General features: G+C 39.9%; 3 protein-coding genes across 3 annotated transcripts; 2 read left to right on the top strand and 1 right to left on the bottom strand.

The window, feature by feature from the left end:
* The first annotated feature begins 450 nt into the window (after nt 1-450).
* NDUFB6 (NADH:ubiquinone oxidoreductase subunit B6) lies at nt 451-12,732 on the top strand. Its single transcript, XM_047830697.1, has 4 exons — nt 451-753; nt 2,870-2,962; nt 9,123-9,167; nt 12,555-12,732. The coding sequence occupies exons 1-4, from the start codon at nt 574-576 to the stop codon at nt 12,621-12,623; spliced, it is 387 nt and encodes a 128-aa protein (XP_047686653.1). The 5' UTR covers nt 451-573; the 3' UTR covers nt 12,624-12,732.
* A 448-nt stretch (nt 12,733-13,180) lies between these two features.
* On the bottom strand, nt 13,181-14,574 carry SMIM27 (small integral membrane protein 27). The gene is made up of 3 exons (XM_047830698.1): nt 14,466-14,574; nt 13,744-13,989; nt 13,181-13,400 (listed from the first exon to the last, which is right to left on the bottom strand). Exons 2-3 carry the CDS (start codon nt 13,786-13,788, stop codon nt 13,278-13,280), a joined length of 168 nt encoding a protein of 55 aa, XP_047686654.1. The 5' UTR covers nt 13,789-13,989; nt 14,466-14,574; the 3' UTR covers nt 13,181-13,277.
* TOPORS (TOP1 binding arginine/serine rich protein, E3 ubiquitin ligase) lies at nt 13,611-25,227 on the top strand. Its single transcript, XM_047830681.1, has 3 exons — nt 13,611-13,789; nt 15,355-15,549; nt 21,673-25,227. Exons 1-3 carry the CDS (start codon nt 13,787-13,789, stop codon nt 24,601-24,603), a joined length of 3,129 nt encoding a protein of 1,042 aa, XP_047686637.1. The 5' UTR covers nt 13,611-13,786; the 3' UTR covers nt 24,604-25,227.
* The last annotated feature ends 522 nt before the right edge of the window (nt 25,228-25,749 follow it).

Below are 25,749 nucleotides of genomic sequence, written 5' to 3' on the forward strand. Positions count from 1 at the left end.
TCTGGTCAAAGCATGAACGGGTCCAATTCTGTTAGATATTAAGCTACTCTTTTTTTGACCCCGCAGTACAGATAAAGAAACAGATTGAGACTGCTCAAGGTCACTTTACCAGTCACTGACACAGCTGGCACTTAAACTCGGAAGTAACGTTCTTCACAGACTCTCAAGTACAGTCATGGGAAGAGGAGTACCAAGGTGGGAGACGGAAGTGAAGAATTTGCATTTGGACGTCCCATTCACTGAATCACATATTCTCATCCTTCCAAGTCTCAGCACACCACTCTAGCCCTCCGACCTCTCTTGCTTCTTTTCGTCACTTTCCCCCCCTCCGCCCACAACTAAGACGCACCGACCATCCACCCGCAAGTAACCTGGGCGGGTAAAGATTTCGTGCAAGCCCAGCCCCTGCGCCGAGGTTGGAGCCGCTGCGGAGGCAGGACCAGAGTGACGTCATAACGGCGCGCCGCTCCCGAACGTCCGCGCAAGGTCGCCTCAGAAGGGGGGTGGCGCGCGCCTAAGTGAGAAGACCCTGGTCGGGGAAGCGCCGTGTCCTGCCTCGGTACCAGGGGCGACATGTCGGGGTACACGCCCGATGAGAAACTGCGGCTGCAGCAGCTCCGAGAGCTGAGAAGGCGATGGCTAAAGGACCAAGAACTGAGCCCCCGGGAGCCGGTGCTGCCCCCGCAGAGGGTGTGGCCTATGGAGAGATTCTGGAATAAGTTTTTGCAGGACCAGGCCCCCTGGAAGAAGGTGGTGAGTGACAAACCATCCTCGCACTGATACACCCCGCCGCGACCCCCAGCCTGGCCTCTCGACGCCTGCTCATTATAGACACACCAAGGACTGACATCACTCTGGGCCCGCAAATCCCCGTAGTTCCCTGAGGGAGAACCAGGTTCAACCGAGACTCAGGTTTAATAGGGACGCTCTCTTGTCCCAAGAGTCCTGGGCTGGGAGTTCTGGAGTTCAGGAGTGTGTATGGCTTTGGGAGAGCCCTTTCGCTGTCATGTGTGATGCGAAGGAGGCGAATCTTTGCTTAGGTTTTACAGAATGCTAGGAGGATTCCTTGAGTGAAAATTATGTGATTTTAGTATTTAAAGACACCTGCCTGCTTTTTAAAAGTTGAGGTTATAGAGACTAACACTACACCCAACTGACCAGAAGGCACAATGACTCTCTAACTGGTAGTACAGCCCCCATGTGATCACCATAAAAGATAAGAGTCCTACTTGTATGCTTATTGAGTAATATTCAAGAGCCACCCTTCTGAACAACCACTATGTACTTCTGACACATTGTTTAATTTGCAAATGCCATTTCTGGACTTCACACTGGAGAAAATCACTCATTTAAGAGCTGTCTTTATTTTAAGGGTCTCTGGATATTTTCTTGAAGTTATTCATTAAATTACATGAGTTTAAGTGATGAACACTATATCTCAGAATTGCTTTCAATAAGCTGTAACATTGGCTGATAATGATGGTAATAATACTATTAAGTAACACTTGGGTGCTAACTTTCTGCCTTGGATTTTGCTGAGCATTTCTCATGTGTTACTTTCTTTACTTCTGTAAGGTAAGGTAGACACTACTTTTTTTAATTTTTAATTTTTTTCTTTTTTTTTTTTGGTGTTTATTTATTTTTGAGAGAGACAGAGTGTGAGCAGGGGCCGAGAGAGAGAGACAGAATCTGGAGCAGGCTCCAGGCCCTGAGCCATCAGCTCAGAGCCCAACACAGGGCTCAAACTCACAAACTGTAAGATCATGACCCAAGCCCAAGTCGGAGGCCTAACCAACCGAGCCACCTGGGCGTCCCGGGTAGACACTACTTCTAATCCTTATTTTAAATGTGTGGAAAATGAGGCCTACAGAAATTGAATGGTATACCCATAGTCACAGAGCCAAGAATTGAAGGAGTTCACATTGAGATCCTCGTGTATCTACTTCTTCCTGTGCTACCAACTCTTGTGCGCATTTTTCTCAGAAAGTCGTATTAGATACTTATTTATGGTGGTAAAATTAAATTGATTCAACCCTCCTCTCACCCTTTGTATCCCTGACACTACTTGTTGATTTTGGCAGCTACCTGGTTGGAAGTTGACATTCCACCCATCAGCCAGCGATGAAAGGAAGTAAATGATTGTTGAAGTCTGATTTACCTTCCTTTGAGTTAATTTTTCTTCCATAATCAGATGTACTGTAATACCTAGAGTCTAGTTAGTCCTTTCCCTGGTAAGATAGGTGTGTTGCAGTCAAATTGGCTGTCATGGAAAAATTCCATTTTTACCTCTATTTTGCCTTTCTCTTTTAAGATAGTGTTCCTGAAGGCATCTCAAAGTGAGCTTGGAACACCCCGTCTCAATATGTAAAACATTCTTTTTCGAGCTTTGGTGTGCTCAAGGTTGTCTGTCTTACACCTAGAATGATGCATGTGTGTTGACTGTGGATGTCTGAAATTGATACGTAAATTGACTTTACCTGAAAAATTCTGTAGGTTTGATTACTCTCGTTAAATCAATTAAAACTATTCTTTCATTATTTTTGCCATGTTTTATCTAACAAGCTTATATTAAGGATGGTTTTTTTTGTAGTCTTTAAAATCTCTATATATCTATAAATATCTTACTGTAGTTTTGCAAAATGTTGCTTGCCTTAAGCCTTGTTTGCTCTGAACTCTGTAGATATCCCCTAGCAGGCCCTGTGTTTAATAAAAATATTTCAGTGGGTGAGGTTAATTACAGACTGTAGTAAATATGTAGTATGTAGGCATTTAAAAATAATCATGACATTATTATATCATTGATGCTTTTTTCCTGCCACAGGCATAAAAAAATGGGATATCTGTTTATGTATGTTTCTTTTCCCTCCAGATTTATAAGGCATATGGACACAGTATCTTTGCTTTTACTCATGTACTTATACCTGCCTGGATTATTCATTATTATATCAAATATCATGTGAATGTAAGTATGTTTTAAGTATGTATTTTTCAAAATTTATTTTTGATATTATACAAAATTATTTCCCATGTGGGCATGCCTTACCCTGCTTTACTTAGTGGAAATAATCTGCACTTATAACTGGTTTTGAACTACTTTGAACCCTTTTAGGTAAAAGGTTTAATGAAACTTAAGTATGGTTTTTCAAAAAATTAATCTTTATATTAGTTGATTACAATGTGAAATGAGTTTTCTCATAAAAATAGTATTTAAATGATCAGAATGTAGTTGGCCTAATAATACTGGTGTGAACTTGGGGTTCCAAGTAGGAAGCAAGAAAAGAATTTCTGCTCCTTTGTTTGAACATAGATGTGATATAAGATACAATTCAAATCAGACAAAGGTTATCTTTGTCATCATTCCATTTCTCTTTTCTTCATTCTATCTGATTTTTCACGATTTTCTTTCTTTAGAATCCATGATGCCCAAAAGCTTGAACTTTGTCATGAAAAGATCTTGCATGTAGTGATTGAACTGAGCCAGTTGCCACATTTTAAAGCCGAGGGATAGTCTGGTATAGGGTGTTGGATCCAAGGCAGGGTGAGGAAGGATTGCGCTTGGGGGAGTGGCACGGAGGGGAGAGGAGTGGTGGCTGCCCAGCATGGGATGTCATAACCCAAATAGAGTGAATGGGGCATTCTTGTACCCACTGAAGATACTGGGTCCTGGGAAGAGGGAAAGTTTGGAGGGGGAAGGTTAGTGAATATACTTGTTTGGAGAGCAGCAGTGGTCATTAACCTTGGGTAGGATATTGGAACCTGAGCAAGGGGAAGAGGACATCTGGAAGAAAGGTGGTTTGGGGCAATGATGGAGGAGGCAATCTATAGTAAGATCTCAGGACTGGAATGAGGTGAGGTTATTTATACTGGAGGGTGGTGGTAGTGACAGGAGATTGGTTATAGGAGAATGACTCAAATAAGTACATACATTGATGATAATGAGACCCGGAATTCTCATGTCAGAAAAGGGACTTACACACGTGGAAAGATAGAAAACCCTGTGGTACTGGAATGGAATTGGAATTTTTGGTATAAACTCAAGGTTTTTAATGTGTATTGATACAGAATTCTATATATAAATGTGGGTATTCCCTAGGTCTGTCCACTGACAGGCCTGGTTGCTGTGCTACCACATGGTAATTAACATATCTAGCAGCCTGGTCATATTTTCTAAATTCTCCACTGAAAGGATCCTGAGCTCTTTGGAGAAATGGCCAATTCCAGAGCTGGGGCAGGAAAAGTACAAAGTGAACTTATTGTACTCATCCGCACTCCCGCAGGACAATGTGAGCATCAAAATAACTAATGATAGGGGTGCCTGGGTGGCTCACTTGATTGAGTGTCCAGCTTCAGCTCAGGTCATGGTCTCATGGTTTGTGAGTTCAAGCCCCACATCGGGCTCGCTGCTGCCAGCACTGAGCCCACTTTGGATCCTCTGTCCCTCTCTCTTTCTGCCCCTCTCCCACTCATGCTGTCTCTTGCTCTTTCTCTCTCTCTCAAAAATGAATAAACATTAAAAAAAGATAACTAATGATAGTTAGTTATAACTGAATAAATAAAATGCAAAACCATGAGTGCACACACATACAAAAAATTAATAAATGGGTAGAGGAGACCATTTTTTTTGTACAGTAGATTGCTAAATATTAAATGGACAAGGACTGATACAATTAGAAAAGTCACCACTTGAGAATCATCAAAGTAACATTTTCTTCAGCCAGAGAACATCAAAAGTTGCTAACGTTAATCTCAAAATACCTATCTTCACCATACTTATTTGTTACAACTAATGGGACAGACTGGAAATGTGTACTGCTTGATAGGGTGCAGTGAGAAAACAGCATCAAGCATGCGCTATTCCTGCCAAAAATGTATAACCTGAATCTAATCATAAGACAAAAATGAAGGACTTCTCTGTGTAGTAATTGGCTTGTTACCTTCCAAAGTATCAAGATTGTGAAAGTTAAAGAATGACTGAAGATTTGTTCTAGATTGAAGACTTAAAGAGGCATGTCAGCTGAATGCAGCTGTTGATTGATGGCATAATCTGCTTAGTTAAAAGAACAAAGATGGCATTGGCATTCAGAATTTTAGAACCTACCACAATGGAGAACAAGTTCTGTAAGAGAGGATTTTCTGAGAATTCCAAACAATTATTGAGACAGTTGGTAACATTTGAATGGGTTCTTTAGACTAGATAGAAGGTAGTAAATGTATCAATAATGAAACAGATTAATTTCTTGATCTTGATGTCTGTATTGTGATTATTTTAAGAATATTATTCTTATTTGTAGGCAATACTAAAGTAATATTTGCAGCTTACTGAAGTGATTCAGGAAAAAATTATTTTTATAATTCTTTTTTTTTTTTAAGTTTTATTTATTTGTTTTGGGACAGACAAAGAGTAGGGGAGGGGCAGAGAGAGAGGGAGAGAATCCCGAGTAGGCTCCACACTGTCAGCACACAGCCTGATGCACATGAACCGCAAGATCATGACATGATCTTGACATGAGCCAAAGTCAGATGCTTAACTGGCTGGGCCACCGAGAGGCACCCCTATTTTTATAATTCTTACAGTTTTTTGTAAGTACAGAATTACTTCAAGATAAAACAAAAGTTAGGGACTGCCTAAACAAATTGTAGATAATCCAGTTGAGGTTTGCTTTCTGTTAGCATGTTGAAAGGAGAGTCAAAATAAATAATTGGTATTCTCAGAAAATTCCCTTTAACGTGACTTGTTCTCTCCTGATTGCATGGTTTCTTTAAATTCTGATTGCTGACATCATTTTTGTTCTCTTCAGTAAGCAGATTATGTTCATTAATCAACAAAAACTGAGTGCCTAGTATATCATCTTCCTTTATTGCTCTGGAAAGAATATACAAGATAAACTTCCTGACCTTAAAGAGTTTATAGTGAGGTTGAAAGTTGGGTATGATTTGGGTAAGAGTATGGAAGAGAAAAGATCCTAGCTAGAAAGAAAGATAAGGAGTCGGTAGTGTGCGTATCATATCTACCCAAGACTGAGGAGGCAACTGGAATAGCAGGTCTCTTGGCTCAGTGGGCTGGGACCATTTAGTGGAAACTCTTGAAAGCTAGGCAGAGGAGGTTAAACCTTATCTGGTAGGCAGTGAGAAGCTTTCCATTTTCAATAGTGATTGGTAAACGTGCTGTATTTAGGAAAACGTAAAAAAAACCCACATTGATATGATGGGGTAATTGGAGGGAGGAAAGTACCAAAATCAGGCAAATCAGCTAAAGGCTCTGTTGCAGTTTTGTAGGTGTTAGTTGATGAGAATCTGGTTAGGGTGAAGATAGACAGCAGGAATGAAAAAGAAAAGTAGAGGCAGAAGACATTTAAAAAAAAAATTTTTTTTAACGTTTATTTATTTTTGAGACAGAGAGAGACAGAGCATGAATGGGGGAGGGTCAGAGAGAGGGAGACACAGAATCTGAAACAGGCTCCAGGCCCCAAGCTGTCAGCACAGAGCCTGACGCGGGGCTCGAACTCACGGACCGCGAGATCATGACCTGAGCCGAAGTCGGCCGCTTAACCAACTGAGCCACCCAGGCGCCCCAGAAGACATTTTTTAAAGAAGACATAGCTCAAGTTAAGTTGGGGATGAAACCAAAGTTCAGAGACACTTGTGACTAGAATTTCTAGCCTTGGAAGTTCTAAGTAGTGTTTTGGAAAGGAGTAAATTTGTGTGGGAGCATGTGCTGCCACATCAGTTTTAGGGATATCCGAGTAGACATGGCCTGTCTTCTGTGTTAGAAACATGAAATTAGTGGAGGCTAGTGGGAATTAGAGTTGGACTTTAGTGTTTTCACTTTGTAAACCAACAGAAAATCCTTCTGCAACTGTTAAGGGGCGGGGGGGGTGGGTGGGTGGGTGGCGGCTAACAAATGTATATGTCTAAGGGTAAGAGTATAGCTTATGTTTCTCTTGTTGCTGGGCTTAAACAAAATTTTATATTTATGTTCATCTTCAAGTCCACAGCCCATTTCATATCATTATATGTCTGTTATTTTTTTCACTGTCTCAACATGCAAGACTCTACAGAAGAAAAAAATGTTACTACTTTCTTGTCGGTGCACGTTTTTTTTTTAACATCCAAGAGTGGTTTTTATGCGCAGAAAGAACTGTTCACAGTTACCTGGAATATAAATTAAAATTCATTTTGTTAGTTTCAAATTTAAAAACAATTGTTTAAACTCGGTTTTAAAATTTTATTAAACTATTTGTACATCTAGTAAAATGTGGTCTCCTTTCTTCTTACTATGTTTGGATTAATTCAAGTTGAACTCAACTAAAACAATTCCACTTACAAATATACTATATTATATGTTTTAAGCTGCATTTATGCATTTGTATTTATATGTTGAATTATATTTTTAAGCATATGTAGGGCAAATTAATGACCCTAAGAAGCAAAATCTTTTTAAACTCACAATCACAAGCTTAAATCAATTATCCATTTTAACTAGGATCCTAAAACTGATTTTTTAGAACCTCTAATAGCCAGACTGATTACCTTAAACATTACACATGTTCTAAATAACAGACTACTGTATATGGATTATGCTCATGCTTTAAGAACGTACTAAATTTGACATTTACTTGTTTATACTCTAGGTTTAATCTTTGTTATATCTATATTTAACTAAATTTTTCTAGGATTGAAAAGTCATTTATCTCCTAAGAGAAGTAAATTTAACAAACTGCAGTTACTGGGTTGACAATTCATGACATTAGTATGGTTGCTTATCTGGGGTAGTCCTACTTCCAGGTGATTTTTCCTGAGCCACAAATGGACATGATTAGTTAAAGGTTTTGTTACTAGAGGTCCCAAGGCCTCTCCCTTACCTTATTCTTCCTCTGGATTTGGGCAGGTCTGCATCCTCATTAATGTTGCAGCCAGTTTGCTTCAGCTAACATCTTTAGTGACTAACTGAATTTTACATTCTTTCGAGGCACATTTCAATGTTTTCTTGCCTCTGGCCACAGTACTTAAAGACATTTTAATATATTTACATTGTATTTTGAGTTTATCTCCTGCATTTGGCTCTAGTTTCCTTTAGTCTTACATTATGTCAATGATCTTTTAGTAAAATTTTGTTGGTGTGGTATCTTGTGCAAATGTGTATACTTAATAAATACATTTATTTAACAAACATTTATTTAGCATCTCTTATATGCAAGGCACTGTTCTAAACACGGGGATATAGCAGTGAACAAAGCAGATTGAGTCTCTACCCTCATGCACTGTTTAGTCTTGGAGACTGGCAATAAATAGATAAACAAAGAGGCATGTAATGTTATAGGAGGTTATAAATCTATAGAAGGAAAACTAAGCAGGGTAAGATGAGGCCTCTGTGGGGAAGTGCTATTTGAAGAGAAACATAAATGAAATGAGGATATGAACCAAGCAGGTATCTAGAAGAGCATTTCAGGTAGAGGAATCATTAATGTATAAGGGCCCTGTGGCACAAGCAGGCCCAGCTGATTGGACGAATAGCAAAGGAACCACTGTGGCTACAATACAGAGAAAGTAGAGAGACATCAGAGAGGTAACCAAGGGCCAGATTGTGTAGGGTCTTAAGAGATCACAGCAAGGACTTTGGCCTTTGCTGTAGAAATTGCCAAACTTTAAGCAGAAGATTGGTACATCTTAAAAAAGAATCACTCTGCCTCTGTGTTGGGAACAGACTAAGAAGGCATGCACCAATGCTGGGACACTAGCAGGTGAAAAAAGTGATAGAGGCTTGAACAAGAGTAGTAGTACTAGAGGTGTTGAGAAACAGTTGGATTCAAGATATAATCTCAACATTATAAACTCAACAGGATCTGCTGAGGAATTGAGGTTTTTGGTCTTTGTAACTGGGAAAACGAAAGTGCCATTTGCTGCAATAGGGGACCATTTGGGGCTGAGAGATGTTACAAGTTGGACCTGGTTAAGTTTGAGATGACGAGTAGAGATAGCCAAGTAAAGATCTTGAGTAAACAATTGAACGTATGAGTCTGGAGTTGGGTGAAAGTTTGGGATTTAAGTTAAAAATCTGGAATAGGATTTATTTTAGAAGAAACTCTAAAACCATAATTAACAGAGCATTACTTTTATTGCAGGCAAAACCATATGCCATTGTTGAAAGGAAGCCCAGAATATTCCCAGTAAGTCTTAATGTCTCTGATTTTTCTTTTATTAGTTTTCTCTCTTCTTTCTCTCCCTAAGTGATCATTAAAATGTTCCTTTCTTCTCAGTGTCATTGTAAGTGCCTGTTTTGTATATTCTTGTAAAGAAAAAATAGGAAATATTGTAAGGCAGAAGGTACAGTTGAAAATGGGAGGTGGAAGCATTCCTTTTGAAGCTGGCTATAAAACTTGTATGACCTTTGTAATCCTAAAGTGAACTGAAGGTACCAACAGTTTTTCACTGGTGCCCTGTTTCATGTAGAGTTGAGGACTTAGGGCACTAGCCTGAGCAGACACTTGGGCATAGTAACAGCAACTGAAATCCTCCTTCAGTAATTCCAAACTATCATTTCTTCTGGCAGTTGACCTTAACCTCTCCATCTGTGAATTTAAAATGTGTTAATGTGTACTTTAAGTTTTGGGATGTGAATATGTAAGCTATTATCCTAATTTAAAATGAGTGTTTTCAGCATTAAAAGATTACTTAACCAACAGTTGGTATTTTTACTGGTTGTCTGTGAGGTTATTGTTTAGCATGGCAAAATACAGATTATGTTCTTGTCCTATTTCTAGTCATAGATAATGAACTACCATCAATCTCTAAGTTCTATACTTTAAAAAAACAGAACTGTGTTGGTTCTTGCTTCAACCAAATGACACAGTCACAATAATCCATTATCGTCTGCAAGAAGGGAATTTTAGGGTGAACCACCAAAATTGGCTAACCCTTCAGTTGGAAATAGGGAAATTCTTCTATTATTTCATTGTGTATAATTAATGTGTGTCAGGGCCTATGTAGTCTCAAAATAGGAAATTATCTTACTAGTTTCATCAGTTGGGTAATTTATTTAATCTTCCATTGACATATGTTTATTATTTATTTTGCTAGTACTGTTCAAAAGAAAAGAAGGGTGAGGCTCTTTTTAGAAGACCAAAGTGATGGTCTCCTAAATGCTATGGAGCATTTAGCATGCCTAGTTCTGTTTTGTTTTTTTGCCACTGTGGTTGTTTCTGTGCCATTGATCCCTTTAAGAAGCTTCCTCTGTGAGAACTTAAAGAATGATCATTTGTACATATATTAGAATAGGATAGGCACTAACCCTCAGATGTCAGTGGCTTAACAAATCAACGGTCTGTTTCTTACTGACAGCACAGACTGATGTCCATCATGCAGTCCTCCACAACCTTATAGGTATGCCATCTGGAATATGAGCTTCTAAAGATCATGTCAGGGAAAGAGAGGGGTGGATATCTCAGGAGGATCTTAAGGTCTAACCTTGGAAGTAGCTTACATCACTTCTCTTCAGATCCTGTTGTCCAGAACTCATTGTTATTGTTCCACGGATCTCTGTGCTTTTTTGTATTTCCCAGCCTACCATGCTTGGAGTCAGTGCCAGTCCACCCTTCTCATTACTGAATAGCTCTTTGCTTCCTTCTCCCTACACATAAAACACAGTTCCTTTCTGGAGAGAAATCCCGCAGTCCCATACCATCACTGCAACCAGCCCCAAATGCATGATCTCCAGATGTTGCACAGTAGTATCTGGTAGGTTTAGATGTGACTTCTCTTGGAGATCTGAGGATTAGTGAACTAAGAAGGTTACTTAACTGTATCCCTTCTTTAACCCCTGCCACCCATTGTTCAGTGGTGGAATTGGGACAGTAGAGCAGTCACTAGTTCTTGGCAATTCTGAAATGCCAGTGATAAAACATGAAGACTCCTAACCCCCGTGTGCAGTAAGTTACCTGAATGGGCACTAATTTTGTTTCTGGAAGGAATACCTTTGTTCATTGTTCTTCCTGGCCCCTGGCTTTGTTTAGGGTTTGTTTTGTTTTCTTTTCCATTATCAACCTAGACCATGTCTCAAATGCGTACTGGGAAGTATGCTCTTAGGGTTGTACAGCCTTTAAAATCTGCCTTCTGCTTAAGGTTGAGTGCCAGAGGCTTTTGTTGCCTATATGTTTGGCTTCTTTGACCATCCAGTTCCCAAAACAGTTGGTAGGTATGGAAAGAAAAATACGTGATGGGAGCCCATTTGCTTGTAGTCAGTCCTCTATGCATCTGTGCTTTGTGTAGTTACGAAGTTCTCTCATTTCTTTGATGTTCATGCAACTGCATCTTCAACTCCATGGCAACTGTGTGGAGGACATCTGAGACACTGATTCAAGATGTTATCTTTGCCATAGGAGAGTTCTTCTGTTTATTGAGTTTTACTGGGTCTCTGATCTCAGGATCTCTTCAGTGTTAGCTCTCAGTGTTTATAGATTCAGAAGCAGTATGATTTTCCAATACTGCAAGGTCCTGAATTTTTTTATTCTTTCCATTTTTATTCCTCCTCTTAAATCACCCACTTTTTGCCTAAGCTCCTGTTTCTTAAAGTACGTTCCCAAGGCAGCTGGTAGTAATCAAAGACATACTGTAACTTTTTTCAGCTACTTCTCCTAAGACCTCAATTCACTAGAGGCTCTGCTTCCAAGTTACTACTGCTTTTTGTTTCCATCTTTTAGCCTCCCATGCCATTGTCCTTGCCTCCACTGTTCAGCCAGTGCAGATTGGTTCGATTTTTATTACAGTGGCATTAGTACCACTTCAGGGTACCAATTTCTGTGTTAGGATAATGCTAACTGTGTAACAAACTACCCCTCAAATGTATAATGACTTCAACAGTAAAAGTGTATTTCTTCATCAGATAACAGTCCTGAACATTACCAGGTCAAGGAATGGCAAGGGTGGGGTTGGGGTAATTCTAGTCTACCCAGTTATTCATGGACTGTGAGACTGACAGAATCTATTTTAAAACACAAAGCTGGAACTAAATCTAAGTAATTTGCCTAAAATTACACAGCTTCTTAGTGAAGGTTCCAGGATTCTTACCACCTGGTTCTGGCTCCAAAGCCCATGCCCTTTCTCCCACATAGATTGTATTTAGGTTTGAAAAGATGCCTGAACCAGCTACCCTGGCAAAGTTTGCATTCTGTCCCTCATATCTGAGCCTAATGGTAAACTGGTGATTGCCTAACACATTCAGTTGCTGGGAATACATAACTTCTTTTTAGGGCTTTTCCTTTTTCTTGGGGCCATGCAAAATAAACATCTCTGTCACTTTGTAAAGACCACTTTCATGCCCTTTCTGGACGTTTTGTTTGAGTGAAACTTTCCCGTATACTTCTTTCACTTATGCTTCCCCTTCACTTATACCTTAAGATTTTGAATATTGCTCATCTTTGACAGCTTCTACTTTGTCTAAGTCCTTTTCAAAGTGTGAATGCCAGAACTGAACTACATTTTCCTTGTGAGGTCTGACCAAGTGGAACTATCACCTCTGCAGGCAAGATTTTTGTACTAATTCATCTTTGTTTTTTTAGGGTGATACAATTCTGGAGACTGGAGAAGTAATTCCACCAATGAAAGAATTTCCTGATCAGCATCACTGAAGATTACTTTAAAATTTCAAAGGCATATGAGCCCAAGTTTGTTGCTGCATTACTGTATTTACTGAATATATTTTCTGGAAAAGTAACTTTAATAAAGTTTACTCTGAGATATGTGTTGTCGTTTTCTTCCCAAATATTGTACAGTTTGCAACTCTGAATTATTTAACAATAAATAAAAACTTGACAAGCTAAAAAAAAAATATTATGAGCGATCACCTTTTTCTTCTTGAAAAACAGGATGTAGAAAAGTAGTCACATAATATTTTTTTCTTGCTCAGTACTTAACCTAATCTTATGTGAAGGTGTGCAACAGAATGAAATGTTGCAATAAACAAATATAAGAACGACAATTCCACAACAATTTGTTTTAAAGAAGACTTTCTGAGGCATTTTAAAAGAGGTACTTTAGAAACTCTAGGTGGAAAAACAGGTCATTCTACTTAGGATCCAGTTCTCCCATGCTGTCAGATCTAGGTTTTATATAAGAATGTAAAAGACAAACCTCTGTGAAAATTAGATTAGTGGTTATTATAAAGCACTTATACAAAAAAAAAAAATTGGAAACTCTGCATAATGGATTTTACTTTAAATATACACACGTGTCATATAAGCATGAGGTAAAGAACTATATGCACAGAATTAAATCCAGAAGAATTACAAATTCTCATTCATCCCCAAGATTTTGTCTGGGTATTTCTTGCTTAGCTGTCGTCGTGCGACTACTGTTGATGCATAGATGACATATCCCCAGGAGAGCAATACGATCGCGAGAAGCAACTAAAAAAATGCAAGGTGGGGAGTAAGAGCAAAAAAAAAGAAAAGTTACTGTAAGTGGTACTTTTCTCCCTCCCCTCGCCCCAACAGGTTGCCGTGTACGTTGCTAAGGTGGGAATTACAGTGAACAACTGGAATAAAGGGTTCCGGAGGCGAGTACACCCAGCCGCCCTTACGTAAGAAGCGGAAGAGCGTGTCTTCCAGGAAGAGGCGGAGTCGAGGTGAGAGTAAAATCCTTAATACAGGAATGGATTTTAGAGTTTCTGGGCGCTGAAGAAATAGGGGGCCTTCCGCCTGCGGGCCTAGGAAGTCGACACCGTGGAGCCCCCCCAGACTAAGGACCTACCACTGAATAAGTCCAGTCCAGGGTGCGGCGACTCACTGGCTTCATGGTAAGGAGGCTGCGGCGTTCAGCGGGAACGGAGGGAAACTGCGGGCCTTAGAGTAACCTCCCGGGCGGCGGCTGCCGAGCGGTGGCGGCCATCTTGCAGCCGGGCATCAGCGCCCGCCCCTCGCCTCCAGGAGCGTTTCCCTTCAGCTGGGCCGGCCTCTTCCGCCCGGAGCTGGGGACAGGCTCACGTGATCTGCGGGCCTAGCTCGGGGTGCGGGGAGGGGATGAGATAAAGGAGAAAATGTTGAAAATGGCTTTTTTTTTTTTTTTTTTTTTTTTTTTTTTTTTTTTTTTTTTTTTTTAGTTAGAGAGATGGGCGTGCCTTAACAACCGGTCTTTCAGTTGCAGTGCTGTATTCATGCAAGATAATGAACCGTCTTGTGCATTTAAACATTTATTTGAAAAAATAATCCTTATTTTAAATACTACACTGGTTTCTGGCGCTGGAGGGATTAACGTTTCCTCCCGCATTTGTTTCCACATGATACAGATAGACGTTCGTGTATTCATCATTGGCTTAAATAAGAGTGTCACCCATTTTTATATAACACAGGGACAAATCGTTATGGGAGTCCCTGTTAATTGAGCCCTTCTGCCAGAAAACAAAGTCTTTGAGAACTTAGTGGCTTGTGAATGTAAATGGTACTTCTAAGAAGAAATAACGTAGCGCGCATTACCTGGCATAATGTACGTGCCGATCAACAAGTGTCTTTTTGAGCGTATGTTATGTGTTTAGAACGGTAGCACATTATCAGATATTAAGCCAAAGACAGCATTTTGTACCTGGGCCGTTGTACCAAGTTTAGCTTGAGAATGTTTGGGACGCTCCCATCTGAGGCCTGTGGATAAGAGTGGAGCAATCGGCCGCTTGAGGCTCAGGCGTTGTGTCTGTACATCTCAGGTATCACCTAAAGAGCGTTTTAATCCAGATACGGGGAAGGGGAAAAGTGTTCTTTTGAGAAAAAAAGTTACCAGTTTTGGGAAGATTTCAAGGTCCTGTTTTTTTAGGCAATCCCTGTTTATCCTTAGACTGAAGTAGATTTATGAAGACTGCGTAGGACACTGGTTGGGCTCTGGCTTTGGATTCCATTCGAATTCCAGTGTTATTTCCTAGCTGTGCAACCCGAGGCGGTCACTTCACCTCCATATAACTCAGTTCCTTTATGTTTACAACTAGAGGTAATTTTAGTAACTTTTCGCAGAGTTTGGTGAGGTTTAAATGAAACCAAGCTGGTTATCGTGTTTTTCGGGTAAGTTAAATACGAAAATTAAGTAGTGGGCCTGTAACCCCCAGAAACTGGTGATCACAAGAATGACGGTGATAGTAATGATTTGTGCCTGGAAGGATCTCCGAGCTCCCCTTCGGGGAGTGGAGGTGACGATGGGGGAAGGGCCGGGGCTCGGCCGAGAGTTCTTAGGCCCCGCCCTCGGTGCCGGCGCCCTTCTACTGCGCATGCGTTACGCACGCGGGTGTTGTGTTTTGACGCGCGGGGGGCTGCGGAGTGGGTCTCGCTTTCTGCCGCCGCCCCCCAAGCTGCCATTGGTGATGAGTGCTTTACGTCACAGGGGTCGCAGCAGCCGCCGGGGTCTCCGCTGTCTCGCGAGGAGGGTGAAGCGCCCCCGCCTGCTCCCGTTCCTGAGGGCCGGCGGAGAAGTCGTCGAGTACGCCTTCGCGGATCCTGCCGTCATCGACCTAGCTTTTTGGGCCGCCGGGAGCTTGGCACGAGCGCCCCAGCCGGGCCTGCGCCGGCGTCCTCCGAGGTGAGAAAGATCCGAAACAATGGGGCGCGGAGGTCGGAAGGGCTGGGCTAGCCGGCGCTCCTGGCCTGGAACGAGGCCCAGGGACCAGGGAGCTGCGATCGGGGCCTGAGGGGCCGTCCGGGCCTCGGCGGGGCGGGGCTCCCGGCGGGCGGGCTGGCGGCTCTAGTGGCGCACCTGTGGATTTGTGCGGGTGGGCGGGGAAGGGTTGCGTTTCCTGGAACCTCTCCCGAGGGGCGCGAGCCTACCGGTGTACTGGAAAAAGCTTGCTCTCTTGGGGGCGGGGGGTGGGGGACCCCACACAAAACAAAACGTTCGCGTCTCACTAGTGGCATCGCCCCTATCAGAGGTTTTGCCAGAGGTTAGGTTCCCTAATCTCTCCGCCTGTCTGTAAAATAGGAGTAAATGTGTTTTAGTTCGTTGTGATTATGTAATGCACGTGGTGCTTATCAGCGATCCTGGCGAGTGGCAGTTCTCACCCCGAGGAAGCCACTATCACCGTGACTATTGGAGTTGTCTGTGCTGTGTTACACATTGTGGGTTGGGCTCGCCTGCCTGTGGTTTTTCCAACCATCCAGTCAGTGCAGCTTTCCTCGTGGGCTGCTCATTCGTAGACTGGAAGGGAGCCGTACTGAGATGAAGCAAACAATGTGTTAAAGGCAAAGAGAATAGAATTTTTGGTAGGTAATTTTCAAGATTATTTAGAATAAATTAATAGTTATCCGAGATTCAAGTTAATGGTGAAGGTTGGGGTCTTTTTTATTTTGTTTTTAGTCAATGAAATTAAAAGCTTTAGGCAGCCATAGCAGTAATGCTTACCTGGAGTGAGTGGCTTTAGAAGGAAATGGTTCCCAAGCAGGTTTTTTTTATGGCTGGAATTGGAATTAAAATTCATAGCTTCTGGTCAGTAGATCCTGTAAGATCCATGTGATCCTTGGGAACTGAATTGCAGATCAGAGAGGTGCAGTGGTTTTTAAGGTCATAAGAGGTAAGACCCAGATTACTTTTATTTTTATTATTATTTTTTAATGTTTGTTTATTTTTGAGAGAGAGCATGAGCTGGGGGGCAGAGAGAGAGAGGGAGACCCAGAATCTGAAGCAGGTTCCAGGCTCCCAGCTGTCAGCACAGGGCCTGGTGCGGGGCTCGAACTCAGGAACCATGAGATCATGACCTGAGCCAAAGTGGGACTCTTAACTACTGAGCCACCCCTCCAGATTATTTTTAATATTTGGGGCTTATTCTAGTTCATCTACTTTTCAGGTGGGTACTGTTATTTAACCCATTTTAGAGTTGGGAAAATTTGAAGGTTTTGAGAAATAATTTTCTCCAGATCACACCACTAATAAGTGGCTTTGATTTTCAACCCTGGCTCAACATTAGAATTAATAACATCACTCCCCTATATGTAATCACCATTTTTAAAATAAACTTAATTTATTTATTTTCAGAGAGAGAAAGAGATTGCATGCACGCACAAACTGGGTAGGGGCAGAGAGGGAGAGAGAGCGAGAGAGAAAATTTAAGCAGGAATTCTCTGACTTGGGGCTCGAATTCATGAACCTCAAGATCATGACCTGAACCGAAATCAAGAGTCAGAGCCTTAACTGACTGAGGCACCCAGATGCCCCTAATTAGCACCATTTTTAAATGTCCTGACATAATTTATAGACTCCAGTCTCTCGATTCTTTACCTCCTCTCACTCATTTTCCCTAAGTAATACATACTTGTTAAATACTGCAATTACCCCAAAATGTGATAGGAAGGATTCTTACCTCTGTTAAAGCCAGTAGATTTGACGATTTGGGGAAGGTTTGGTTTAATCAGTGTATCCTAAAGGTGGCAAAGTTTATTTAGAATTTGGGAGGCAGTTCTGGAAAAAGGATCAGAAGAATTGATTTCATCTTTAGCCCTGTGGGGAAATTAACTTCAAGTCCCAATTCCTAGAGTGCGAGGACAGAGAAACCTTTATCACAAGGTTCTAGAATCTGAAGCACTAAATCCACCATCAGGTCCACCTTTGCTACCTAAACCCAGAATTTATAAACCTATAAATCTTAATCTGTCTCCTAACCATTCCTGTTTTATGCCTTAATTCGTATTTTTAAAACAGCTTTGTTGAAATAGAATTTATATTCCATCCATAAAGGTCACCTGTTTAAAGTGTATAATCCAGTGGTTTTGGGTATACTTACAGAGTTGTGCAACTATAATTGAACATTTTCATCATCTCAGAAATAAACTTTGTAATCTCTCTCCCTCCCCCAGCAACCACCATAAATTTTCATCCATAGATTTGCCTATTCTGGACATTTCATATGAATGGCATCATGCAACATGTGGTCTTAGCGACTAATTTTTTTTTTTTCCATTTAGCTTAATGAAAATTTTCATCTATATTGTAGCATTTATCAGTGCTTCATCCTTTTTATTGCCCAGTTATATTCCATTGTATGGATATACCACATTTTGTCTTTTCATCAGTTGTTGGGATTGTTTCCACGTTTGAGCTATTGTGACAAATGCTGCTCTGATTATTCACATCCAGGTTTTTGTGTGGACGTATGTTTTCATTTCTCTTTGGTAGGTGTTGAATTCTGGGTCATATGGTAATTGTACCTCATTTGTATCTCAGCAAATATTTTGGTGAATTAAAAAAAAAGTAATCTCTACACCCAATTGGAGCTTGAACTCATTACCTCGAGATCAAGAGTCACATGGTCTACTGACTGAGCAAGCCAGGTGCTCCATTAGCAAATGTTTTAATTTCAGCATCAGTGATGTTTTTGAAGGAGTAAATCTCTTATTTGATGATGTACATTCATTGTCATTGTTTGATGTTTCTGGTAACTTTCATTCTTTATATCTAAAGATACTTGAGAAATACAAAACAACTCTTTTCTTTTTGTCTATTGTAAATGACATTACTGATCATTCTTTAGCTTTATGCTGTGCTGTCAAAGTGGTTAACAGGCTTATAAAACTGGGGAAGGGAAGACTTAAGATTCCATTTTTTAAAACAAATCCTACTTGATATTTTGTTTTATTTGAACTTCAAGTTCACTACCTACTAATTTCCTTTAATAAATGCATTCAGGGTTGTAATTTTTATGTGAACTGCAAATGTTCAGTAAATACTAAATGTCTGTATTTCCAAGAAATAAACTAAGATACAGTGTATTAGCTTTAAATTCACCAGTCTTTTTAAAAAGTCTAGTAATCCCTTTATTACATAGGTGTACAGACTAAAATCTAGAGCTAATTGGATATCTCTAGTTTACAGAGTTATTTTTAGGGAAAATTTGCTTTTCAGTCCAGGTTCTCTGTGAACCTCTCCAGTTCCCACTTCACTCTTTATCCCCTTCCCCTAGTGCACAGACTCTGATCATAAAAATGTTTATTTTTAGGCTTTTTTTTTCCTGGGGGAGAATAAAAATGTTAGAAGTAGGGGAAAATGCTGAGAGATTTATGCAATATTAAGGTTTCAGAGTTTAAATATAGTAACAATTAGTACTGTATTATTTATATAGCTCTAAGCAGTTTGCAATTCTGTGCTGTAGAGTGTTGATTTTTGTATTTCTGGTCTAGAAAATAGAGGACTAGAAATATTTAGATCTCTGGAGAAACATTTGTTCAGCATTAATTGATTTCCTATTAAGTTATGTCTTGGAGAAAGTTAAGATACCCTAGATGAGCAAGTTTAATTTGAAATCTGTGATGAAATAGTTACATTTCACAATCATGGATTTTTGTCATCGGGTTTGTTAGAGTTTGGTATGGCCAGTGTTTAGAAAGTTGTATTATTTGGCTGACTTGAAAGCAGTTGACTGCTGATAGAACTCCCTGTAATAGAGGAGGTGAATAAAGATGAATAATAGGCCCAGGAAACATAAAGGAAGAACCTAATATTTAATATATATTTAGTGATTAGTATAGAATATAGCTAAAGAGAGATAAGATGATAAAGCCAAAAATATAAGGCACACCAAATTTCAGCTCTGGCAAAATCATTTTGTAAGTTATGGGTCAACATAAACTGATGAATTTAAAGAAAACAAAACTAATCTTTAAGATTTTAGTGATCCTTGTGGGGAAAAAATGAGACTAGAAGCATTATTTCAAGAAACTTTGTGGGTGACTTTGGATTAAATAAATCTAAGCAAGGCTTTTAGGGGATTCTGTAAGGAGTCAGTGAGGAACTGAAAATAATAGTGTAACAAATAATAATAATAACAGCATCTAACGTTTATGCAGTAGTTGCTGGCTCACAGCAACTACTTTGAGTGCTTTTACATATTTCATTTAGTCTTCACTAAAAGATACTTGTGTGTGTGTGTGTGTGTGTGTAAGAATCTTCCACTAAAGACTACAGAATTGGTTTAAACTGGTGAACTTTGTGGTATGCAGATTATCTCACGACAGTTATTTTTATTTTTTATTTTTTTGAGAGCATGAGCAAGCGGGGGGAGGGACAGAGGGAGAGAGACTCCCAAGTGGGCTTCATGCCAGCATGGAACCCCGCTGGGGCTTGATCCCACGACCATGAGATCATGACCTGAGCCAAAACCAAGAGTCGGACGCTTAACTTACTGAGCTACCCAGGTGCCTGTCACTACAGTTATTTTTAAAGGTGCATATCCAATACTTTCCACAAATAAAATAAGTCAGTCTGTATTGTTCAGGGCATTTGTATCAATGATATAAAACCATACATGGAAGTAACACCAACTGAGGACTGTGGTGATTTGGGCTTTTGTTTTCTAGAGAGGGATAGGAGAAGATAAGGGATATTTTAAAAAATTTGGAATAACCATGAAAAATGTGAAGTTGTTAAATCTGGGTGGTGGATACATGAGTTCTCGGCAGATTTTCTTGTGTATATATCAAATTTTTTTTAGTTCTCTATTTTTTTTTTTTAAGTTTATTTATTTTGAGAGAGAGATTGTGTGTGGGAGAGAGTGAGTCTGGGTAGGGGCAAAGAGAGAGAAGGAGAGCATCCCAAGCAGGCTCTGCGCTGTCAGTGCAGAGCCCCATGCAGGGCTCCATCTCACGAACTATGAGATCATGACCTGAGCTGGAATCAGGAGTTGGATGCTTAACTGACTGAGCCACCCAGGTGCCCCCTGTTAAATTCTCTTGAAAAAGAATAGAAAGTTAGGGGCACCTGGTTGGCTCAGTCATTTAAGCATCTGACTTCGGCTCAGTTCATGATCTTGCAGTTTGTGAGTTGGAGCCCTGCACTGGGCTCAGCGTTAACCATGCAGAGCTTGCTTGGGATTCTCTCTCTCCCTCTGTCTCTGCCCCATGCTTGCTTTTCTCTCTCTCTCTCAAAATAAATAAACTTTAAAACAATTAAAGATAGAATGCTGTATAGTACTTGAAAGCTTACTATATATGATAATGTACCTTTTCTAAAGGGTTTTTATTTTTTAAAAAAATTTTTTAAATGTTTATTTTTGAGAGAGACAGAGTGTGAATGGGGGAGGAGCAGAGCAAGAAGGAGACACAGAATCCAAAGCAGGGTCCAGGCTCTGAGCTGTCAGCACCCAGCCTGATGTGGGGCTTAAACCCATGAACCATGAGATCATGGCCTGAGCCGAAGTCAGACGCTTAACCGACTGAGCCACCCAGGTTGCCCTTTATTTTTTTAATGTTTATGTTTTGAGAGAGAGAGAGAGTGAACACAAGCTGGGAGAGGGGCAGAGAGAGATGGAGACAGAATCTGAAGCAGGCTTCAAGCTGTCAGCACAGAACTGGACGTGGGGCTCGAGCTCACAAGCTGTGAGATCATTACCTGAGCCGAAGTTGGATGCTCAACCAACTGAGCCACCCAGGCGCCCCTCTGAAGGCTTTTTATATCTTCACAAATACTGTGATGCAGGTTCTATTATCACCGATCTAGTCACGCTTGCTAGTGTGGAATCAGAATTCAATTCAGGATTCAAATACCTGACTTTAATGCTTGTGTTTTCAGTACCATGCTATGCTGCCCTTGCATATTACAAAGATAATGAGCTACTCTACTACTTTCACCAAAGAATGTCTCATAGTCATTATTTGCTTTTTTTTTTTCCAGGTTTAGTTTCTTTTTTATCAGATTACTGATGTATTTTTTTCCCTTTTACAGATAATGGCATCAGCTGCTAAGGAATTTAAAATGGACAACTTTTCACCTAAAGCTGGTACTAGCAAATTGCAACAGACAGTACCAGCTGATGCATCTCCTGATTCTAAGTGTCCTATATGCTTGGATAGATTTGATAATGTGTCTTACTTAGATCGCTGTTTACATAAGTTCTGTTTTCGCTGTGTACAGGAGTGGTCAAAAAACAAAGCTGAATGTCCACTGTGTAAACAGCCCTTTGATTCTATTTTCCATTCTGTGAGGGCAGAAGATGACTTCAAGGAGTATGTCCTGAGGCCTTCGTATAATGGTTCTTTTGCCACCCCTGATGCTCCACGATTTCGCTATCGTACAACTATGACAAATCGAAGTACTTCTGTGTATTCACCTAGTAGTACCGTGAATAGAAGAACAACAACTCCACCAGATAGTGGAGTACTATTTGAAGGGTTAGGCATTTCAGCAAGACCTAGAAATGGTGAAATTCCTCAACTTATGAGGCAGATTGCAATAAGGAGGCCAACTACTGCAGATGAAAGATCTTTGCGAAAAATTCAAGAACAAGATATTATTAATTTCAGACGAACTCTCTATCGTGCTGGTGCTCGTGTTAGAAATATTGAAGATGGTGGTCGCTGCAGGGATATTTCAGCTGAATTTTTCCGTAGAAATCCGGCTTGCCTTCACAGATTAGTCCCCTGGTTAAAACGTGAACTTACAGTTCTTTTTGGAGCTCATGGATCTTTAGTGAATATTGTCCAGCACATCATCATGAGTAATGTTACTCGCTATGATTTGGAGAGTCGGGAGTTTGTATCTGACTTAAGACCGTTTTTACTTAATCGGACTGAGCATTTTATACATGAATTTATCAGTTTTGCTCGATCTCCCTTTAACATGGCAGCTTTTGACCAGCATGCTAATTATGATTGTCCTGCTCCTTCATATGAAGAAGGTAGCCATTCTGATTCTTCAGTTATAACAATATCTCCAGATGAAGCTGAAACCCAAGAGTTGGATATCAATGTAACCACTGTTAGTCAAGCACCATGGGATGATGAAACTCCAGGGCCATCTTACTCAAGCTCAGAGCAGGTACATGCTGCCATGTCTTCCCTTTTAAATACTTCTGATAGTTCAGATGAAGAACTTGTAGCAGGAAGAACTACATCTCAGATACAAGGAGTACAAAGTAATGAAGACCTAAATAATGACAGTGATTCTTCTGCAGATAATTGTGTCATTGTTGGGTTTGTTAAACCACTAGCTGAGAGGACCCCAGAACTTGTTGAACTGTCCTCTGATTCTGAGGAGTTAGGCTCTTATGAGAAAATGGAGACCGTGAAGACACAAGAACAATCTTACAGTTCTGGTGATAGTGATGTTAGTAGATGTTCATCTCCACGCTCTGTCCTTGGAAAGGATGAGCAAATAAGTAAAGGTCATTGTGGTTCTGGTAAAAGAATCAAGTCAAAGAAGGAAGAGAAACACTCAACATCATTGTCATCTCCTAGAGACCTGAGCTCATCTATCAGAGGAGACAGAGTATATTCCCCATATAACCGTAGACACAGGAGGAGGGCAAGGTCAAGAAGTTCAGATTCACGTTCCCAGAGTAGAAGTGGGCATGATCAGAAGAATCGTAGAAAGCATCATGGGAAGAAAAGGATGAAAAGCAAAAGATCCAGAAGCAGGGAGAGTAGCAGACCTAGAGGTAGAAGAGACAAAAAGAGATCAAGAACTAGAGATAGCAGCTGGTCAAGAAGAAGCCAGACTCTCTCTCTAAGTAGTGAAAGCACAAGTAGATCAAGATCTCGTAGCAGTGATCATGGTAAAAGAAGATCACGGAGCAGAAATAGAGATCGTTATTACTTAAGAAATAATTATGGAAGCAGATATAAGTGGGAGTACACTTACTATAGTAGAAACAAGGACAGGGATGGCTACGAATCATCATACAGGAGGAGGACTCTGTCCAGAGCTCATTATTCCAGACAATCTTCAAGTCCAGAATTTAGAATTCAGTCCTTTTCTGAAAGAACAAATGCAAGGAAAAAAAATAATCACAGTGAAAGGAAGTATTACTACTATGAAAGGCACAGATCAAGGAGCCTATCTAGTAATAGATCAAAGACTGCATCTACAGGGCCTGATTGGGTAAGAAATGAAAAGCCTGGGGGGAAACGAAAATACAAAACGCGCCATTTGGAGGGTACTAACGAAGTGGCCCAACCTTCTCGTGAATTTGCTTCTAAAGTAAAGGAAAGCCATTACCAAAAATCCTCGTCAAAATTAGATGGAAACCACAAAAATGAGAGTGATAGCTTTTCAGACAGCCGGTCATCAGACAGAGAGACAAAACACAAGAGGAAAAAAAGGAGGACCCGGAGCTTGAGTGTGGAGATAGTTTATGAAGGGAAAGCTACTGATACGACTAGACACCATAAAAAGAAAAAGAAGAAGCACAAGAAGAAGCATAAGAAGCATCATGGGGACAATGCTTCACGCTCACCAGTTGTAATTACCATTGACAGTGATAGTGATAAGGATTCTGAAGTAAAGGAGGATACAGAATGTGATAATAGTGGTCCTCAAGACTCTTTACAAAATGAGTTTTTGCCTCCTCCCTTCGAACCATTTGAAGCTAAAGATGTAGTTACAATAGAAGATGAATTTGGCATCCTAGACACGGAGTGTAATACTACCACACTTAATAACAACTTGAATAATGCCAACAAAACTGTGGATAATATTCCATCCCAGGCAGCTTCAGTTGAACAAACTCTTGATGTAAGAGAAGAGAGTACCTTTGCCTCTGATTTGGAGAACCAGCCCAGTAATGTCTCTATTCAAACTGAGCCATCAAGGCAATTGCCATCTCCACGGACATCATTAATGTCAGTGTCTCTTGGGAGAGACCGTGATATGTCTTAAAACTGCCAAAGCATCTCATCGAGAATTCTGATGGAAAACAAAAACAACAGTTAACAGTTTCATCTGCTGCAGTCTATTTAAAGATGACTTTTGGTGAAAACTCTTTTCCCCCTTAAAAATATTTTAAGTGATTTTTTTTTTGTGTTAAAAATTTGTAAAAATCATTATTTGTTCAAAAAGTATGTATGTCCCACCCTCAGAGATATGCACTTTTAAGTGAGGAAAATGATATTGCTAGCAGTTTATTTAAAACTTGGGGTCCTTTTTAAATAAAAAAAAATATAAATTTTAGAAGTTATTTCATAAAGCCATATGGTATCAACATATTTTTAAAGTAGTCAATGAGTATTTTTGAATTTTTTTTTTGAGAGTTATTCTGGAAATGTGTTATAAGCTAGGAGAATCCCTTTGGACAGTCTTTATTTTTCTTCTTAAAACTTTGTATGATTCAAAACCATTTCTTCAGGTTAAATTAAGGCATTTTAATCTGCACAGTTTAGACATCTGCCAAAAGAAAATTTAAATATTTCCTTTATATACTTGTTTATCTGGACTGCCAGGAAAACAGATATGTATTCGACAAAATAAAAAATAAAACAGTAACACTTTACAAGAATCCAGAAATTTTTCTATGTAGTATTGCCTTTTTTTTTTTTTTTTAATTTTAGTAGAGCTCAAATCTTGAAAATAGTTAAGGATATACTTGTTATAAATAGTAAATTTTAGATGATCTGCATTTAATTTCACAGTTTTAATTATTTTAGTTCTTTGATTATAAGGAATATCATACTTGTTTTCTGTCTTCAGTAAAATGCAGTTATGTAGCATTTAGCCTATTAAAAACAAAATACCCTTGCCAAACTTCTACATTGGTAGTTCTTGTATGCAGAGTGGTTATGTTTATGTTTTATCCTGTTTTAGAGATGATAAAATAAATTGCTCTCTGTCTAGCCTGATGTAAGATTGCCAGGGAAGAACAGAATTTGGATTAAATCTAATTTAGTCGCCTTCAGCTTGCCTTGTTACCATATTCATTCATTGTTCAACAGAAGTTGGAATGCCTGCTGGGTGGCAGGTTCTATATTTTATGTTCTTAGGGTTTCAGTGATAGAACAAAGTAGATATGATCTCTGTCCTTGGGGGACA

The sequence above is a fragment of the Prionailurus viverrinus genome, chromosome D4 (genome assembly GCF_022837055.1).
Source record: "Prionailurus viverrinus isolate Anna chromosome D4, UM_Priviv_1.0, whole genome shotgun sequence".
NCBI lineage: Eukaryota > Metazoa > Chordata > Mammalia > Carnivora > Felidae > Prionailurus > Prionailurus viverrinus.